Source organism: Electrophorus electricus, chromosome 2 (genome assembly GCF_013358815.1).
Source record: "Electrophorus electricus isolate fEleEle1 chromosome 2, fEleEle1.pri, whole genome shotgun sequence".
In the NCBI taxonomy this organism is placed as follows: Eukaryota; Metazoa; Chordata; class Actinopteri; order Gymnotiformes; family Gymnotidae; genus Electrophorus; species Electrophorus electricus.
In genome coordinates, this window is record NC_049536.1 from 7,023,181 (window position 1) to 7,042,368 (window position 19,188).

At 36.1% G+C, this 19,188-nt stretch overlaps 1 protein-coding gene across 1 annotated transcript; it reads left to right on the top strand.

The window, feature by feature from the left end:
- The first annotated feature begins 785 nt into the window (after positions 1–785).
- Positions 786–18,136, top strand: LOC113582182 (calcium-dependent secretion activator 1-like). Its single transcript, XM_035523636.1, has 2 exons — positions 786–1,091; positions 17,972–18,136. Exons 1-2 carry the CDS (start codon positions 786–788, stop codon positions 18,134–18,136), a joined length of 471 nt encoding a protein of 156 aa, XP_035379529.1.
- The last annotated feature ends 1,052 nt before the right edge of the window (positions 18,137–19,188 follow it).

Here is a 19,188-nt window from a genome sequence, read left to right on the forward strand (position 1 = left end):
GGTCAACCACAGGCATTTCTAATGGTCAACGTACCTAATTACACAATAGGTCTCCCATTGCAGGTAGAGCAAAAATACTAGTAACACTTGGTTGGATTCCAAAGATAGTTACTCCAGTAGCCTATTATAGTCTTGGACTAAAAAAGCATGAATGGTAAGATACTACCAATTAGTTAGTATTTGCCTTTTTGTCTTTCTTTTAAAACAATCGATTTTAAGATTAACCAATTTAATCTTGACTGTAACAATGGGTATTTTCGGCCCCCAAACCTTTGGGAATGAAGTTAAGGGTGGGTAAGATAAGGGATGGTAAATACATTAATCAATAATACAGACAGAGGAATGGATCACTGCAGTTATATATACGTATTTGACTGTAAGGATTACATGTGAATTCTGGACTGTAATGGACTAGAAAAATAACGAAAAAAAAACAATGTAGACCTACCAAAGATGACAAACCTAACACAGTTCACAGAACATAATGCATTTCCACTTCTGCACCTTTAAGAAGGGTACCGCCCACGTGTTGCTTGTTGCCCATGCTACAGGTTGCCTACCTGTCTCGCACAGTTCTGCATAACACCACTGAGCTCGCGCCGAGGCTGCAAAAAATGTGCGGAAAACCGACCGCAACTGGATCTTTCCAAGAGTAACTCCGCCCTTGTTCTGAGGCTGACACATTCACAAAGAAAACTCGTTTTGTGTCTGAAGAGGGAAGAGTACAAATACCTTCGCTTTAATTTATCCTAAGTTGAAAGACTTCTCAAAAGCGAGTGTCGATTATGCTGGACCCATCCTCCAGTGAAGAATCCGGAGGTGAACTTCCTCCTGAGAATGAACCACCAGTCAAAACTGAAAAACCCTCTAAAAAGCTCCCTAGGTCTGAAAAAACCCCAGGAGCTCCGCGTACACAAAACAAGAAACCACCATCTCCATCTCCTGATGAGAACAAAAATGAACAGGAAAGACTTCAGAAAGAAGAATCGGAGAGGAAAATCAAACTACAGATTTACGTGTTTGTGCTCCGGTGCATAGCATATCCTTTTAATGCCAAACAACCAACGGATATGGCACGACGACAGCAAAAGGTGAGTAGACGTTTAATACTCAAGTAAAAAACATCGTGCACCTGTTACACTCATGACATTTTCCCTTCGGGGCAGGCTACCTTGCTAGTCCAAAACAACCGTGCAGAGAAACTGTAGGGTTTTGTGTTTGCGTTCTGTACATAACATAACACTACACACCGCAGCGCACCAGTTTCACAGCGCAACATAACATTTGAATTTCGATGAAAATGAACGTTAATTGAACGTTACCTATTGGCCTAATTGCTGTAAAGTTAGTTATTTGAAAATGCCTACATTTTAGCATTCTTTTAGAACTGACATTTCTATACTAGCTATGTTTACACTGGGATTTCAAGCTTCCTAGAAAATTAGCACATATGCAATAAAAACACTGATAAAAACACCGTCGAGCTCAAAAAGGTGTAAGGCAGACGAATTGGATCACATTAACTTGAATTTCTGCTGCAAATAGAAGAGTAATGTAGTAAAAGTATCTCACTTGTTAGCTTCGTCTTCATTGGCTACTTTCCTGTGTAGTCTGTAGTAAGTTTCTTGCGTACCATGTTTTATTTCAATCTAGATAGATAATGTACATAAATATCCATAAAACTAATGTTCATAAATAAACCTGAATAGCAGAAAATAAAGAAGCCTAATACATTTAAGAAAGTTAAATAATTTAATGTACGTGTTATGCATGTCTGTTTACTGTTTTGTTTTTATGTGTGCTTATGCAAATCTGTACTGCATCCAGTGAGCTGATGATACTTCCTTTAGTTTTAGAATGATTTCCTATGCTGAAATGAGCACTGGAAGGCTCCACTTTTGGCTCTGTGGGCAGCACCTTTATGGAAACGTGAGCTCTGTCCACTAATGATGATTCATCTGTCAATTATAACTTTTATTATTCTTTTCCTGCAAAAATGTCTATAGCATCAATGGTTTTATTTATATATATATATATATATATATATATATATATATATATATATATATATATATATATATATATAAACGGTTCTTTACAGAAAATCTACAAATCAGTGCCCATAACATGTACTTGTACTGTACCAGTTTGGGTTCTACTGAGCTAGCTTCCAAGAAGTCTGTAATATAATGCAATTTACAAATATAATCTTGTGCATCTTTCAGGTGTTTGCCCTCTGTCACTGAAGTGGCAGGGATGGCTATGTAGCAACCTAACTGATAAAGAAAATAACGTAGCAATTATCACTGATGGCAAAGTCATTGATTGTCTTTAAGGTGCAGACTAGTTTAAACTTTCATAATGTTCTAACTGTTTTATTTATTTGATACATTTTCTATTTTAAATAGGTGCATGGCAGACACAGTCCAGATTTACTTAAGCAAACAGTGATAATACCAATACTTAAGTGGAAATGAAACTCTTAAATCAGTGTTTACCTTCAGCAATTTTGTGTCTCATTTATTGTTGTTGTTGTTATTATTATTACATTTTATAAAATGAAGAAAAAAAACAAAAACAACAACATGTTATTGGCATTGTATATTAGCCATCGGCCTCCTTGATCTCTAAAATATTTGCCTTAGCCATTGAAAAACCCATATCGGTCAACTGTTATGCTTCATGATAAACTTTGGTACAGTAGTTCTAATTCTTCATTAAACTCAGTAGCCTAATATATAGTAGATTTATCTGAGGAAAGGTCGTTTTTCAGCTTTTATTCTTTTAAAAACAATGTTTAAGGTTGATGGAAGTTTAATTTTCTCAGAATATATCCTTGCACAATATATCTGCACAATGTATCATTAATTTGTTATAATTTGTAATATTGATGTCACATTAACTGTTAAAAAAACTGTTCAAGGCCTGCACTGTGTAGCAATATAACAGCAATATAATGTTTTGTTCAAGTCATTCATATGTATGGTCTTGATTTTGACAGCAACTTATCTTTAAATGGATTGATTCTGGATTATTGAAAATTTAATGAAATTCTCTACATGGCCTCCTATCGCTGTTCTTTAGGTTTAATCCTATTGTGAGTTGATTCTAGTATAGAATTTTTAATTATAAACAAGAAGGAGAGGGACATTTAATGCTAATTAGGTTTCAGGCAGTCATAGTTCAGATTTGATTTAGATGTAGACACTGGAAAATCAGGAAGCTCCTATGTACTCTCTTGTCTCCTTGTTTCAGAAGTTCTTAATCTGAATAGGCAAACCAATATGAGATTCATTGCAGACATTTCATTGCAACTGAACTGACTACTCAGTTCAGAAATATCCATGTTTTCATAAACTAGGGGATTGTGGTGTGTTACATTACATTAATAGTGTGTGCAGCTTATTTACTGTTCTTTTTTCACTCTGGTACAAATAAGGTACCAACTGCTTATAGAAATAACATTTCTTTCTGTGCCCAGACTACATGAGTTGTGTTCCTCTGTGTGAGTGCTTTTCACATTGTGGCAGCTGCCTGCTCTATGGAGAAGAGGTTTGTTGATCTCTGAGTGCTGCAGACCTCTTAAGATGAACTGTGAAGGGGAGTAGGCAGGAGGAGGCCAGTGCAGCATTTTATAAAATATTTTGTTTTTGTTTATAGAATACTTTTGTTTTCAGCGATGATCAGTCATTGACATCCCTTCAAGAATTGATTTCTTTTTGTGACCATGGACTGTTACTCTCAGGAACATGCACTGCTTGTGTTGCCAAAAAAAATGTAACTGAATTTTAATTGCTGTCATACTTGGTGATTGTGAATTCATATCCACCTAGCTGACTGGGTATATAATGGATATCTGATGTACTGTACTATTAGGCCTAAGTCATAGTTCTTGATGGTAGTTAATAAGTTCTCTTAACAGTGAGATTCCCACAATTCCCATAGTCATAGCATGAGAAACTATTAATAAAAGTGAGATGTCTTTATATTTGAGAGATCTTGCTAATTTTAATTTTTTGTAAGAACTTGTTGTAGTAGCCCTGCCATTATAATAACACTACTAAAAATCTTTGGAAATCATTGGAAGGCCTTGTTTTTTATGGTAAACATATATTCTGACACTGTTCTGAACTTGCATACGGCCAGACTGTCCTTGCACTTTGGTATTGTATTTATGAATGATTCAGAAAGCACTCTTCTTCCTAACACTTGTGAAAGAGAGAGTCTGTGAAAGCACTGTTTAGAAGCAGTGATACAGCGTATACTGCTAAGTATATGTACTAAATGTCATGCGTCGTCTCAGAATTTATTTATTTTTTTTATGTGAAAAATGTGATTCATTGTTTTCAAAGCATTTTGGTCTCATTATTCGGATGGGTGGATGTGTAAATGCAGCTGTATGGGTATTGCTCTCAGCTGGACTGTCTGCTGAATAAGTGAATTAAATGCAAATGTAAATATGTGGGCCCACTGGGAGATTACTCTGTTTATGAGCCAAGGTCTCTTTACATAAGTGCCAGCTTGGTGTTCTCAAAGAACTCTTCCTTATTGCTAACCAGTGAGTGGGCTGATTAAGGCAGCCTAAAACACACTCCCGCTAACTCTGTTCCCCTCTTCTTCCACTATTTCCTTTCTATTTTAATATTTTTGTCTTTTCTATAGCTTTTACTATGTTTTGTATTTTTCCATTTTTTTGAGAACACCTCCCAATGAGTTATCTCTCATGTGCCTGTGGTGATACCAATGATTGATTCTAGCTGGCAGAAAGTCACAGCCTGAAAATCGCACTGAAGGATTTCCCATGCCTTCCTCCACAAAAGTCTAATCTGTTGGCTCCAGAATCTTGGCCTTGTTATTTTTTTTCATAATCGGCTTTGTATTTGCGTTTATGTAAGTAGAATTTCCTAGTTCCCAACACTATTGACATCTTAACTCAAGCAGTGGAGACAAATGTCTCACCAGAAGCAGAGTCCCATCCTTTATGTCTCCCCTCTTTGTTACTTTCATTCTTCTTGAGATTCATATCACTTCACTGAGTTAAATGAGCTTGCCTCCTTTGTATATATGCACTATTGGTGAGGTTATGGTGTGGCTCAGAGGGCTTTGCCACTCTTGATGACATTTTTCTCTATGGGTCCCTTATAAGTTGCCCTGTCTACCATCACAGGCAAGAACTCTGCTGAAAGGAAGTGGCTCTTCTGCTCAACAACTGTGTGGTTGTTGAAATAAAAAGGATAGGGCAAGAGTTGCAACAGACTGAAAGCAGTAGTCTAGATTCAAGTTCATCTTACAAAATAATATTTAGTGTCCAGTGTTTACTTAATTTAGTTTTGCATTGAAACTACAAGCCTTATGTAGTTAACAAGTAATGTATCACCTAAAATGTTTTCTGTATGCCCATATCTTTATATACTTGCTTTAAATAATGTCAACTGTGGAACTGTAATATTATAGTTTTGGCTATGTTTGTTCAGAGAATACTGTTACCTAGGAACTTTCTCCCAAGCCTCCTAGACAAGAATTCACACTAGGTTTAGACTCTGGCAAAGGTGAAGTCAGCATACATGATTACTCTGCACTAATTGACATTTACTGAGATGTACACTGTCATATTCTAATATTGATTGTTTATTAGTAAGGATTGTCACTGAAGATACTCATCTACCAAAGAGTAGAGACCAGAATCATCCACAATTCAGTATCTTGGATCTGTGGGGCTGTTTGTTGTTTGTTAGTGATTTCTTTGTTTGTCTGGTTGACAGATTGGATGTCCATGCATCACCTTCCACTCCTGCCCTCCTGTGGTTCGTTTAACAAGTAGTTCCAGTCAATGAAGCCTATTTATAATTATGTCCTGACAGGCTCGTCAAGCCCTCCATGTGCTTACGTGACAGTTAAGGTTTAGGTGAGGCATGGAACACTTGACTGCATTAAAAAAGATATATTATAATGATTGTCATTAAAATAATGCCAGATTTATAAATCCTACCACTAGATTTAATGTTATATTAACTGCAAATAGTGCTACCATGACACGTTTCTTCGTTCACAATGTGGATTGCCAACATATTTTACTGTTAGCTTGATATGTGGCATCTCATTTTATTCTCATTTGCATATGATTGTTAGGGAATCATAAAAGAACACTGTTCTGCAAAAAAAAGGAACCTGTCTGAAGGTAAATGTGGATTGGATGATGGTCACTCTAACAGTGTTTGGTCAGACATGCAAGTCATCATGAAGCAAAATTCTGCACATGCACCTATTTAGCTAATTGATACATTTATTTAAAAGGCAGATTTTTGGTCTACTTGGTGTGGTGTGAACCTTACAGGTGCAATAGTAGGAGTACATGAAGAGGAAGGTGAATTGCTTGAGCAAGATCTCAGTGCCATGAACTTTTTTCATAAGAAATACAAATTTAGGTGATACAGAGGAAGAAACATTATATAGGAGAGAGAAAATGTTGCTTGCAATATTGTATTACTCTATTACAGTATTACTGAATTACTGTCATAAGCTCAGGTCTGCCATGATTTAGAAGTATTTCAGTTACCAGATTGGTGAAAGTTACAAATGAGCTACATTTTACGCACAACTGGCAATTTTCGGCATACCACTGGTCTCAAAACTAGCGTTAGTCAGTCATTGTTTCTTGGTGTGGGTCTTTTAATATGTTTTTTCTCCTTTACATGTTGAATTTGATTGGCTTTACTGCAGGTAAGTTGATACTAGCATGCTAAAATATTGCCATGGTAACGTTATGAATAGTAAATACCATGGCAGTTCCTGTCAAGTTTTATGAATCTGGCTTTATATTTTTTAGCTCTTTTGTGCAACTGGAACTCAGATATATTTTTATGCTTTTTTAACAGAATCTAAATAAATAAATTTATTTTGGATACCATTGCTTTTCGTTAGCATATCCTCAGTGGAATTTTGCTTTTCTTAATATTTGGGTGTAGTAGAGTAGTATGAATAATATAATGTAGAATTCTTTACTGACAAAACCAAATTCAGTGGCAGTTGACAAAAAAAAAAAAACTGCGCAAAACTTTGGGGGTCGATGTGATAATTTGATATTTGTGTTTATAATTGCAAATGTTGAAAACATTTAAGATGAACTACCTTTGAGCATAAATGTCTAAGTGATGGTTCAGGTCCTAAGTGGCTGTGCTGTGGTAATGAACATCTCTATAAGGGCAGCATCTTTTGCTGGAAGTAAACATCTGAACAAATCCCTAAAAATGTTTGTTCCGCTGAAGACTGAAATGATACATCAGCTAATTTTTTTCATATAATTGGGGGGAAAAAAAATCAGAATTAAATTGTTCAGAATGGGGATTTATGTTTTTGATGTAATGTATGCATTAACATTTTTGATATAACTTGCCTTTTAATTTTAGATCTCACTGTTTTTGTCATTCTTGAACAAGAGTTTGCTTCACTCTACACCCGGAGATTCCTTTGTATTCTAGTCTTACAAACAACACTTTTTATCCCATTTTGATAGCCTTTATTCTCAAAACTGCATTTATTTTATGCAATATGAGAAAATAAGAACAGACATTAAGAATTCTGTGTAAGGTCATTAGCCAGCTTGCCCCTGGTGAACTGCAGTGTGTGGGTGGGCGTGTGTGCCCGTGTGTGTGCGCCCGTGTGTGTGCATTCACATGCTTAAGCTATTGATTGAACAAACACCATGGCTGGTTCGGTAGATACCTTTCTGTGAAATTGAGAATGACAGTTTGAGTGATAGCCTATACATTCATCCCTTGTCCTTTAGCTTGCAGTGTTCTCTGAGTACGTTTTTTCTTTTATGTGTATGTATTTGTGTGTGCATGTCTGTACACATGTCTGTAAATACATTTTATGAAATAAGTGCTTATGTTGGTAAGTATATGCAAATACATGATTGCCAACATATTTGTCTGTCTGAAATAAATGTATAAATAAATAAATCTCACCATCAGATTTAGTCTGGTCTAGCTCCATATTGGCAAGAGCATAATATATAATTATTAGGATTCAATATGGTAGAGAAAAGAAAATGAGAATTGTTTTAATTTCATTAAGCTTGACAAATGTATCACCTTTTTGATAAATGCATAGTGTTGAGAATTTTTGATATATTGGGCCAAACTCAGGATTTAGAAGAAATTAAGTTATCAGTTTAGCAGAACCACAAATTTCCTGACTTGAAAATTACAAATGAAAGTTACAGATGTATTACATTTTTGTGTAAGTGTCAGTTTTCAGTATACCACTGATCTCATATGTGGGGTTAGTCTTCTATCTCATGGTGTGTATCTTCAATATATATGGACTCACTCACATATGAGGTGACACTGGTGTGCTAATTGTTGCCACAGTAGGTTTATGAATAGGAAGTAAAAACGGTGCACAGTTTGCGTGGCATATTTAAATTATCACGTTTTATGAATCTGACTCATTGTGTGTATTTTTCACTCAACACACAGAAATGCAGTCATAATCACACATTTGCAATACAGAGAGTAACTTGCTTAGAATTAAAAATGCTGCCCTCTTTATCTAGCTACCCATCTTAAACTGTTCTTGACCCTTTATACATTTAAGTCCACAACAGCTTGTCTCATTCAGGTTGTGTTCAGAATGGATGATTTGGCTTCTGAAGGCATGAGTTGAAACCCATTTTGATACTGAGTGTGGGGACATGCATTTGGAATAATCTGGACATTTGAGTATCCACAGGAGCTAACATTCTCAAAATGTTATCTTTTTTTTTTTTTAAGAAAAATGTAAAAGTTTCCTCTTTAAGTTGTGTGTGATGTGGCATATCATGGCATGCCTGTCTCTTTTGATAACTGTTGTTGTTAGGAGTGAAGTGCATTTATATCAGTAATTAATAGACAGATATTGAGGGCAGGAGACCATGTCTGAAACTCCCCTCTTAGCTAATATATTGGCTACTTGTAGCAACTTTCTCTCAAGAATTTTTGCACTTGCTAGGTCCCTGCCTTGCATTTCTACCAAGAGATGACTGGCCTTCCATCAAAAAGCAGAAGGTATGCAGCCCACATTCTTGGAGTTTTTTCTATCTTCTACAGTTTTTTAGTCCCTTCTAAAACCATTGTCATTGACTGAAGGTCTGGTCTTCAGTGGAGAAACTGATTAAGGGGGATATTCTGGTGCTATGATTGTCAGAGGGTGGCACAGCAGATTGGACAGAGTAGCAAAAAGAAAGCTGTAAAGATCTGGCTTCTTGCCACAGTGACAGAACATCTTTGTTTTATAACAATAAATGCCTTAATATTCTTGAAAGTATTCACATTATACATCCCCCAAAGAAGAGGACAGAAATGGAAACAAACAACAGCTAAAAGACGGCCTTCCAAGGGGGCTGGGTAGAAAGAAATTGCCCATAAAGCATTTGCTTATCTCTGTGCCAATGAACACAGCTCAGTAAACCTCCTACACACACATACAGCTGCATGATAGTCTTGAATTGAAATCATACTGGAAAACAGTGATGCATTGGTTTCAGCTTGATACCTGCTGTTGGTACTTGTTGCTTGTCAAGCTCTGTTGAACTTAAAATTGTAACTCCATATTGTGTATAACACCTGTTGAAAGATTCTTGTTTGGTTCAGAATTCCATTCCAGTATCCTTTACTGTGGCAGAACCAATTTCAAGTCCTCTAGATTTAGTTTTGGGATATATCCTCAGTGCAGAAAAAAAAAGTATACTTTCTTTGTTGACCATTGAGGAACCAAAAAATGAAAGAAACCTTAAGTTTTTATCCCACTTTAAATAATTAAACATGGTGGTGTGTGACCCTTTCTTGCACAATGCATGTAAGCATGCACTGTTTATCTTCAGAGAGCAGACAGGAGCTCCAGGCTGAGAGGAGTCATAACAGACCTTCAGGACATTGAGCTACTCCTCCATCTTCCCACTTTTAATCCACTTTTTTTTTTCTACTCAGTGATTACAGTTCATCTTTGGGAGGTGCTATAATTGTATAGAATAGAAATATAAAATGACGTGTCAAAGCTGTAGGAGACGGACGTATACTGTGGTGTTAAATTATTGATTGTTGTTCAGTGAGTTATAACCATGTGAGTTATTTTCTGTTGTTAAAACATGGTTTAAATTAAGGTAGAAATCTTTCAACTTTAAAGATGGTGTTTTTTCCTTGTACCAATGTACTTGTCAAGTTATAAAGTGGATGGTATCTGTGGTATCTGACTTCATGTGTGGTGTTTCTTCATGTATATTTGGATGTGTTTTATATGTCTCAGTATTAATTATAAACCAGACAATATCCTCCAATGTGTTACATATCCTTTTGTTATGGAAAAGACTGGCAAGTGTCATGTTTCCAAAAGCGTTAGAGATGGCCAGTGTTATTTTTGGCTTTTCTTAGTTACCCATGTTGTCAGCCTATCACATACTATTTTCATATAGCCATGTCTGGAGGCTCACATACTATTTCTGTCCCTTGATTGTCCTTGCTAGACATATTATCCCATTTCATTTACTCTATCTATCAGCCCATTTTTAATTATGTCACTACTGAAATATCCTCCTTTTGAAATGATTTTTAAATGGGATTTTTTTTCTTGTCATTTTGAAATTAGATGCCTTTTTTGTGTAATGAACAAGTTTCTCTTTACTTAATTTTCTTATTCTTTGGTTACATGTTGTCAGTTCTGACTGATGATTCTTTGTCCATTTTTCCTCTTTATGTATCTTTATTCCAAACCAACCCACAGAACACAATGAAAGGAAATGACTGAATAAGCATAGCAGAAAGGGCAGTTTCCTTCTTCCTTCAGCTCTCTAGCACACAATACCATAGTGTTCTTGAGAAGATGAGGAAGTTGGTAAAAGAATATGATTCCCCATGTGCAATTGGTTTACCACCCAAATAAAACAGCATAGCATAAGAAATAAAATGTGACAATTATTCTGTTTTGCTTTGGTCTTAATGGGCTCTACCCCTTTCTCATTCTGCTCTGTAGCGCACACACAATTTTCTCCATTAACAGTGGTATCAGTATGTCTTTCAGGTTTTGAGGTGCGAGTGTGAACTATGGTCTTTTATGTGGAGTGTGATGAGTTATGAATACATGCTATATTGGCAAATGTATGTTTGCTATGCAGGGTTGGTTGTGAATGTTTGATTACTGGGTGGAATGTGTGTTCTTCTAAGACTCCCTGTCTTTTGGCTCTCCTTGTGGGCTGCTCTTTATACCTACTGCAAATATTGTAGTTAAGAGAACAGAATTAAAACAGCCATTCTGTTTAGCAATATTTAATGTATAAAGTGCTTATGCACTACAACATAGCTTTTTATGTTTACTATTATAGTTAATGTGTTGATTCACATTTTTTTTGTGTGTGTGTCTTCTACATCTTTTACTGACCTTAGTGTTTCCTAAAACCTACCTGCAAGCATTTGATGAACAGCATGAAACAAGTCCTTAGTCATCCACATGTCATTAATGGTGAGTTTGGAATGTGCAAAGCAGTGGTTTGTAGGGATTATGGGGGTGTCTTTGCTCCTTTAAGCACAGCAAGAAGAAATCTGCATAGAGAGAGAGGGGGAGAGATTTATTTCACAGGGAAAGTGTGGGGGAGGAGAGATCCATGACATCAGCCATCACAGTTGCAGTGGTCACAACCAATTAATGATGTGGTACTCCCTGTGTGTAGCAGTAAAAATGTGCATATTGCTTTTTATGGAAAAGGTCATGTTGGATGTTGGTGCATTAAATTTTATAAATGACCTTCATCCAAGGCTGGAGCATCTGTCAAGGACTATGGATCTCTATCCACCACACTGCTAAAATCACCAGGGGCCTGTGAAACATGTCTCTCAAAATTATCTGTTAAAACTATGGTAGTATCAGAACATGTTTAGGTAGAATGGAAAAAGACAGAAGAGGCTTACAGAAGCACATGCCAAAATGTAGAGGGAGTAAACTTTTTTTTTTTTTTTTTGTTCTTCAGGCTATTCAGTATATGTATCCCTCAAGCAGACTACTCTGGTTTCCTTAATTAATGCTGTCACAATAACAACATATCATTAGGAAAACAATAAAGTTAACAAAGAGTGTATTTTGAAGACTCTATGAATTTTTACACTTTTCTGTGCGCCAAATTTCCATCAAGCACACATTGCCAATACACTGATATAACAAACACTGACTGCCTGATTCCCATGTTGTGAAGAGAAGTTCTTCAATTGCGCTGTGGACCTCTGGTTCATATGCAGAAAAAGCTTGTACAGCAGGAAAATGCACAGATGCTTTTGCTGGTCACTGCATTTTTTGTAATTTATTTTTTCAAAGACCCTTTTTCTACAAGACAAACTGGTCACACATTGTAATAAGCCAATTATTTCAATAATACAAGAAAGCCCACCAGTGCAAATCCTGTATCTACCTAGTTAATTTTTTTTTCTTGCCATAATATAGCAGCTCATGTGGTTACTATTGTATAATAGTAGTTTGCAGTCATTTCAAGAGACAGCAGTGTTTCAGTGGTGGTTTTAGCTATGCTTTAATACATGCACGCTAATAAAAAAAAGCAGTAGTGGCGTGTTTAATGTGCTGTGGCTGCCTGTCTGGTCCTCAGGAACTGACTCTTGCCATGTGGTAGGTGATGTTGCCATGACAATATGGAGGATTGTCATGCTTAGGGAGTGGCAAAGCAAAACACGATGAATGGGGGAAGGTATAAAAAGGAAAAGAAAGTAGTCAGGCAGCCAGAATGCCAAAAGGTGCAGTGTTTGACAGAGATGGTCTACATAGGCACCAATTTCTGTCTGAAAATGTTATCGAATGGTTTAATATTAATAAAACTATTGCATTGTGCTGGTTGTTTTCTTGTGATAATTAAGGGGTTTTTTGTTTTTTGTTTTTTTCCCAAAACTGTATTGACTACAAGTTAACTAGCTTTTTTTTTCTGAGATACCCCCTAAAGTTGGCAACAGCTGAAAGTAAGTTGCTATTTAATTTCTCGCCATAAATTATTGTTACACAATTGTTAATTGTTTGATAAAGATGCAGCAAAAATTAAACAATGAAAAAAGATTGGAGACAATTGCAAAACTTATAAGCATAGCAGCAAATGTAATACAAACTGCTATTGACTGATGAACGCAAGGGCAAGCTGAATAAAATTGGATGGTGCTGATACTTCTGTGTAAAATATATAAATGTCTCTTCAGATAAGAAGAAATTAACTATCACAATAGGTTAGTGTTGCACACTATTTTGAATACTCATTTTTTTGTACTTGTAAGCAACAAGTATCTATGGCAAAAGATCAACTTCCCAATGCATGTTTTAAAGTCGTCCTGCAAAGCAGTCTCCCAGTAAAGTGAGACCACACGTGAAGTGCTCCATCCAAGAGGTTCTCAAGCTTCAGAAAGAGGCTAATAATAATCAAGAAAAACACTGGCTTGCTTGAGAAACTAATTAGCATGGTTGAATCTGGACAAACTAATATTGTAATTACACAATGCCACATTGCAGTTGCAAACACTGATGTGAGACTGATGTCTTCCCTAAGCACATTACAGAACACTCCAAATGTGCCATTAAATGCTTCTAGTTCAATACATAGACCTGCTTGACCTGTGGGTAAAGGCAACCCAATCACTGAAATGCTACACATGCTAAACAACCAAAAAACATACAACTCATTTATTTTAAATTTCCACATTGCATTAGTGACTTTTGTTCCCCAGTCATTTGAGCGTAAAAGGTATAATACATGGAATGAACAATTTATTACAGTACTGAATGTTACACAACAACAAACATATTTCAAATCAATCTGTCAACATTACAAAAATGCGTCTTTTATACGTTTTTATCTCTCTGTTTGGGCAAAATGGTCCAGGCTCTTCTTTGGCTGGAGTGCTATATCTCCAAGACAGATTATGAAGGATACAATGGGCTACCACAATGTCACAAGCCTTCTTGGGGGAGTACAAAAGACAGGTCTCAATGCCATCCACTCATTAAAAAAAAAAAAAGACAAAAACCATCCCCCTTTGATCAGTTTTTCTATATCATGTAAAATGTCTGTCAGTATATAATTCTATTGAAAAATATGTACTTCAAACCATGATCAGGGCAAAATGTTAACTTATGCCTTGAAGGCAAAAAAGAGGAAATGACTGGCATATATTTCCCTGTAGAAATCGTCACCACTTAAGCCTGGCATGATATTGTTTTTTGTCCTCTATTTACATTAATTCAGTCAATTGTTTCTTCTGTTTATTAGGATATTTTTTAAATTAAATGTGTGCTCATGCAGAAAAAAAACATTTTTCTCCTCTACCACTAACTTATTTCAGTACTGGAGATATACATTCTACAAAATAAAAAATATATATAAAGTGCTTTTTAAGTGCTGTCTTTTTAAATGACTTTTTGTCATTTAAAATTAAGTCTAAATAATGCATATATTAGCCTCTTAATGTAGAAGATTGTACAAAATCAAAAAGAAACTAAAATAACTGAATTTACAAAAATGGCTGATTTATATAGTTTTTGGGGTTTTCTTTTGTAAAGACTGAACACTCCTTAAAATACATATTCATCCATTCTTAGGTTGATATGTGGGTAAGTAATAAATGTTGTGCTCTCTGTTTATAACAGAGACACTGGTGCAGGCAGGGTGCACTCCACTGCTGGGAGGCATCACGATGCTGGCTCAAAATCTTCTCATTTAATGTCCCATTAGCTCAACCCTAAATTCAGTGTGTGGAGTCACTATAGTTCAGAATCAGACAGGCATGAGATACATTGTTTGACCCCCACCACCACCTCAGATGAAACTAACCATCAGCCCTGAATTATTTTTTTACAATTTGAAAAAAATAACCTGAATCACTTTCAAAAATAAACAATTTATTTTAAAAAATGGGTTGCAATATAGAATGTATAGACAAATAAATGAAATGACTTCTCCTTCCTATCTAAAAGCCACCCTCCAGGAATGTCTTTCCTCTCAAAGAGCTCATGAAGTCCTGATTGTTACAGGATATAAGAATCATAGTAGTTTGCACACATATCACTTATGTAATTTGCATTGCATTTACAGATTGTAAGGATTTGTGGTTTCAGAAAGCTGCTTCCCTGGCCCTGGATAGAACGATGAAAATGTTTGTGCCATCATTAGCTCCTGCTACCTTGGAGAAACCTGCAGTTTAATAAAAATCCATTTGGGTTGTATGGATGGTGCCTAGAGATCTTGGGAAAGTATTATATCTATGGGTCTGTTTTTAGTGTGGCAGCTATAAATTTGGACACACAATGAGAGACATAACTGACCAACCCCAGTCATGAGACCAGTGGTGCCCTGAATACTGCCAGTTGCATAAACATATAATGCATTTGTAACTTTGTAACTTTCACCCAGACAGAAGCTGAGTTGTTGACTTCAGCTCTTTTTCTAATAATGGCAGAGCATCAAAAGTGCATCTCTGTTCACTCTATATCTGTTTATAGCTGCTTCCTCTGTAACATCTAAATTTGTATTTCTTATGGCAAAAGTTCACAGCATTCTGAGATCTTGCAAGTCACCTTCCTTTTTGTGTGCTCCTACTATTGCAGATGCAAAGTTTTCCATCATGCTCACTCCAAACAGACCTAAAATGCATCTTTTAAATAAATATATCAGTTACCTAAATGGGTGCACATGCAAAATTTTGTTGTTGACTTGCATGTGTGACTAAACATTGTTAAAGAAAAGATCCGGTTCACATTCAGTTCCCAGTTTCTATCCGGGAAATTTACAGTTGGGCAGGTTCAGGTGGTTATTTGTCTGGAGCAGTGTTCTATTATGAATCATCAGTGTCATATGGAAATGAGGACAAAATGTTGTAGCACCATATATCACACAAATGGTAAAATACAGTGGCAATCCACATTTACGAATGAGGAAATGTGTCATCACTGAAGTGTTTGCTATTAATGCCATGTTACATCTGGTGATGTTTTATGAATTTAGCCAACTGACGGCAAACATTTCATTTGTAAGGAGATTCACAGAGGAAATGGATCTTTAGGTTTCATGATAGAAATTTATTATTAATAGAAGAATCTAGAAACGGACCCCACTAGAAATCCAAGGAGGTGAAACATACCAGCATGAGGAGGACAAGGAAAGGGAGGGAGGGAGGGAGGGAGGGAGAGTGTACAGGCAGGCAAGCAGGCAGGCAGGCATGCAAGAGCAAGTCCACTGGAGTGAATGGCAGATGTGAGAGAACTGAATGCTATGTTGCAGCTGGCTGCTGATGTCCCATTCCAGTGCTCGAGTGCACCTCCTAATGACTGCTGCTCTCTGTAGGCTACATTAGAGCTGTTCCAACAGAGACTGTCACATCTTGCATGAGCGCATCAACCCAACAGCGAAACCTATCAGAGAAAATTGTTACTAAGCCTGTATTTATACAAAACAGACTATATACACTGCAGCACGAACATAAAATGTGTTATGTACAGCTTCTATAGCTTTATATCACAGTTCTTCCACAGTGCACCTGCATCTCTGTCAATCCTCACACCCACATTTTCCTGCTGTAAACATTTCTATCCATGGAAAAGTTGCCTATATTGTTGTTTTGCACTGCTTTTGATTACTCAGTAGCTTAGATGGTTCAATAGATTTTATCATCTGAAATGAAAATAGAAAAATGAAAATGACTTCCAGAACCCGACGTAGTCTGTCTTTGGCCGTAAGAAGCAGGCTGGTGTCTTGTTGGAGATAAACTACATTTCACCATGGTTGTCAGTGAGAATATCCAGCTACAGAATGGAAAGAAATGAGCAGTATGTTGGAGAGCGACTGCAGCTGAAACCTTGCTCTCTCAAGGTTATAGTGATGTATGTTGTTGTGGTGTAGAAAAATAAATAAATTAAAAAACTAACTAACATGCACCATATTGAGCTAGGCGATGATCAGTCTGCACAGTGCCACATTATACAGATTGATGCTGAAGCTAAAAAAAAAATCTCACTAAAATGTTTAACGTGGAAAAGCTTAAAGACATAGGAACACCAAATTTAGCTCACATATTACTGGTCATTAGTTTTCCTGTGCATTGATAATGATGATAAAAAATGTATGAAAGGATGCATCTGTAACCTAAGAATAAAGTAGAATAAACTATTTTAAACATGATTGTTTTACTAAATTAATTTAAGACGTAATATATGAGTAGTTTGGTGTTCCTATGTCATTGTTTTAGTACATTAACCCATGTTAACCTATTTTAGAATGTACCCCTGAATAGTATTTACTTTACTTCCTTTAAAAAGAATGTAAGAGATGTAGCCATCCATTGTAATTAGAACCTGTTGCTACAAGACATATAATTGGTTTATTCTGGATAATGGGTAAATATCACATTCACAAAAAAATGGTGTAAATTTAATCTCCATTTCAGTGTTTTCATCAAAGCCTTTTTTTAAAATTATATTGATTGTAAAAAGTTTTCCATGAATAAGAAAACTATAAGGACTGTAATCTTATTGGGTGAATTTGCAGTTATTCCTGTGTAATGCCCTGTTTATTGTATATTTTTGTTAATGTATGAAAGTGTACCTCAAATGAAATAAATAATCTGGTACCACTCGTGATCTAATCATGTTCTTTTATTTCCAGGTTGCAAATGCAAACTTGAGCGAAATGAAAGTTGTGTTTCTTTCAGTATGGCTAAGCAAACAATTTTCAGAAAAGTTCTTTGCACAAACGTTCTTCTGTCAGTTGAACAGAAGGTAGACAGAGCCTCTGTGAATGTCAGGGATAATATAGGAAATGGCTCAGGGCATCTTCATTTGGAATTAAGGGAATCAGCAAATATGTGGATAACAGTATACTGTTATTAGCACACTGGTCTCTTTTTAATTTTTTTCATTAATATTTTTTCTTGACTCCACCCCCCCCCCCCCCCACACCCCCAAGATCAACAGGCAGCAGCTGCAGGCAGTGAAGGAACGTTTCCAGGCATTCCTGAGAGGAGACACACAGATCGTAGCTGATGAGGCATTCTGCAATGCTGTGCGGAGTTACTATGAGGCAAGGCTTTCTTATTTTAAGCACTTGGTTCTTCTGGAAATGCCTAATTAATTACTGCCATGTATTTTCAGTCATGCCTGTAATTAATCCAGGTCTAAAATCCCACATTCCATTTCTTCTATCTGTAATTTATTGTATTTTCTATATTTACATGTCTGTTATATGATATGGGAAATATTTCCTATGTTCTTTTCTTCAAACCAATGTTCATAAAGTGTTCAACCATACACACTGTACCATTCTGAAGAATTTTTGCCAGGATAATACTAGTACAAAAGAACAACTTGCTTTTACTGACTTTGTTGCGCCCTGCTTAAAATGCTGTCTATGGCTACATGGTTCACCTTTCCATTTATGAAAGATCAGTTTAAAAAAGCAAATCACTGTAACATCAGTAGTGGAATTAAGAACTGACAAAGCCAGGGAATGGGAAAGTAAGGTTATTCTAGAATGGAAAACACATGTTCAAACTGCCACTTAAGGTCCATATCATCTCTGACATAACATATGGTTTGATATGAAATCAGATTTTAAAAATTCAGTCAACGCTAGGTAGTACTTAGTAGTTAAAATATGAGATGATCAAGGGGATGGAATGTGGTGATGCGTAACATTGCACTCTCAGATGATGCAGTGGAGTATGTTCCCTAGACAGTGACTGTCAGTATCAACAACACAGACTGTTAATTGATGTAATTGAATTGAAATTGAATGTTAATTTGTTACTGTATATAAAGTGAATGGGCAGTGTCATAGCAGGTCAGGCCTTAATTGATCAGATGAATTGTTATTGCTGTGATTTAGATTACCATGCCAGGAAAACCAGAGGAAAAAAATGAAATAACTAGTGACAAACTATAATCATATGATGATAATACATCACGCTTAATTTTTATTTGAACTTAAATATCTTCAGACGAATGAAACCTATAGCTAAAATGGACACAATATATTAGTCCATACTGTTTTTTTTTCTTGGGGAATAGCTGTACATGGCTTTAATATGGCAAGTCTGGACCAATCATAAATTTAATTAAATGAGTGAATGCCGCTTGTTGAGAGTGAGTGGTTCTGGCATGATGTCCATTGTGTTGTCAGATCAT

Excerpts from the sequence above, each read along its gene's own strand:
- LOC113582182 (XM_035523636.1), top strand. The coding sequence starts at position 786 with ATGCTGGACCCATCCTCCAGTGAAGAATCCGGAGGTGAACTTCCTCCT. Across the intron at positions 1,092-17,971 it reads TGGCACGACGACAGCAAAAG|ATCAACAGGCAGCAGCTGCA; the intron begins GTGAGTAGACGT and ends CACACCCCCAAG.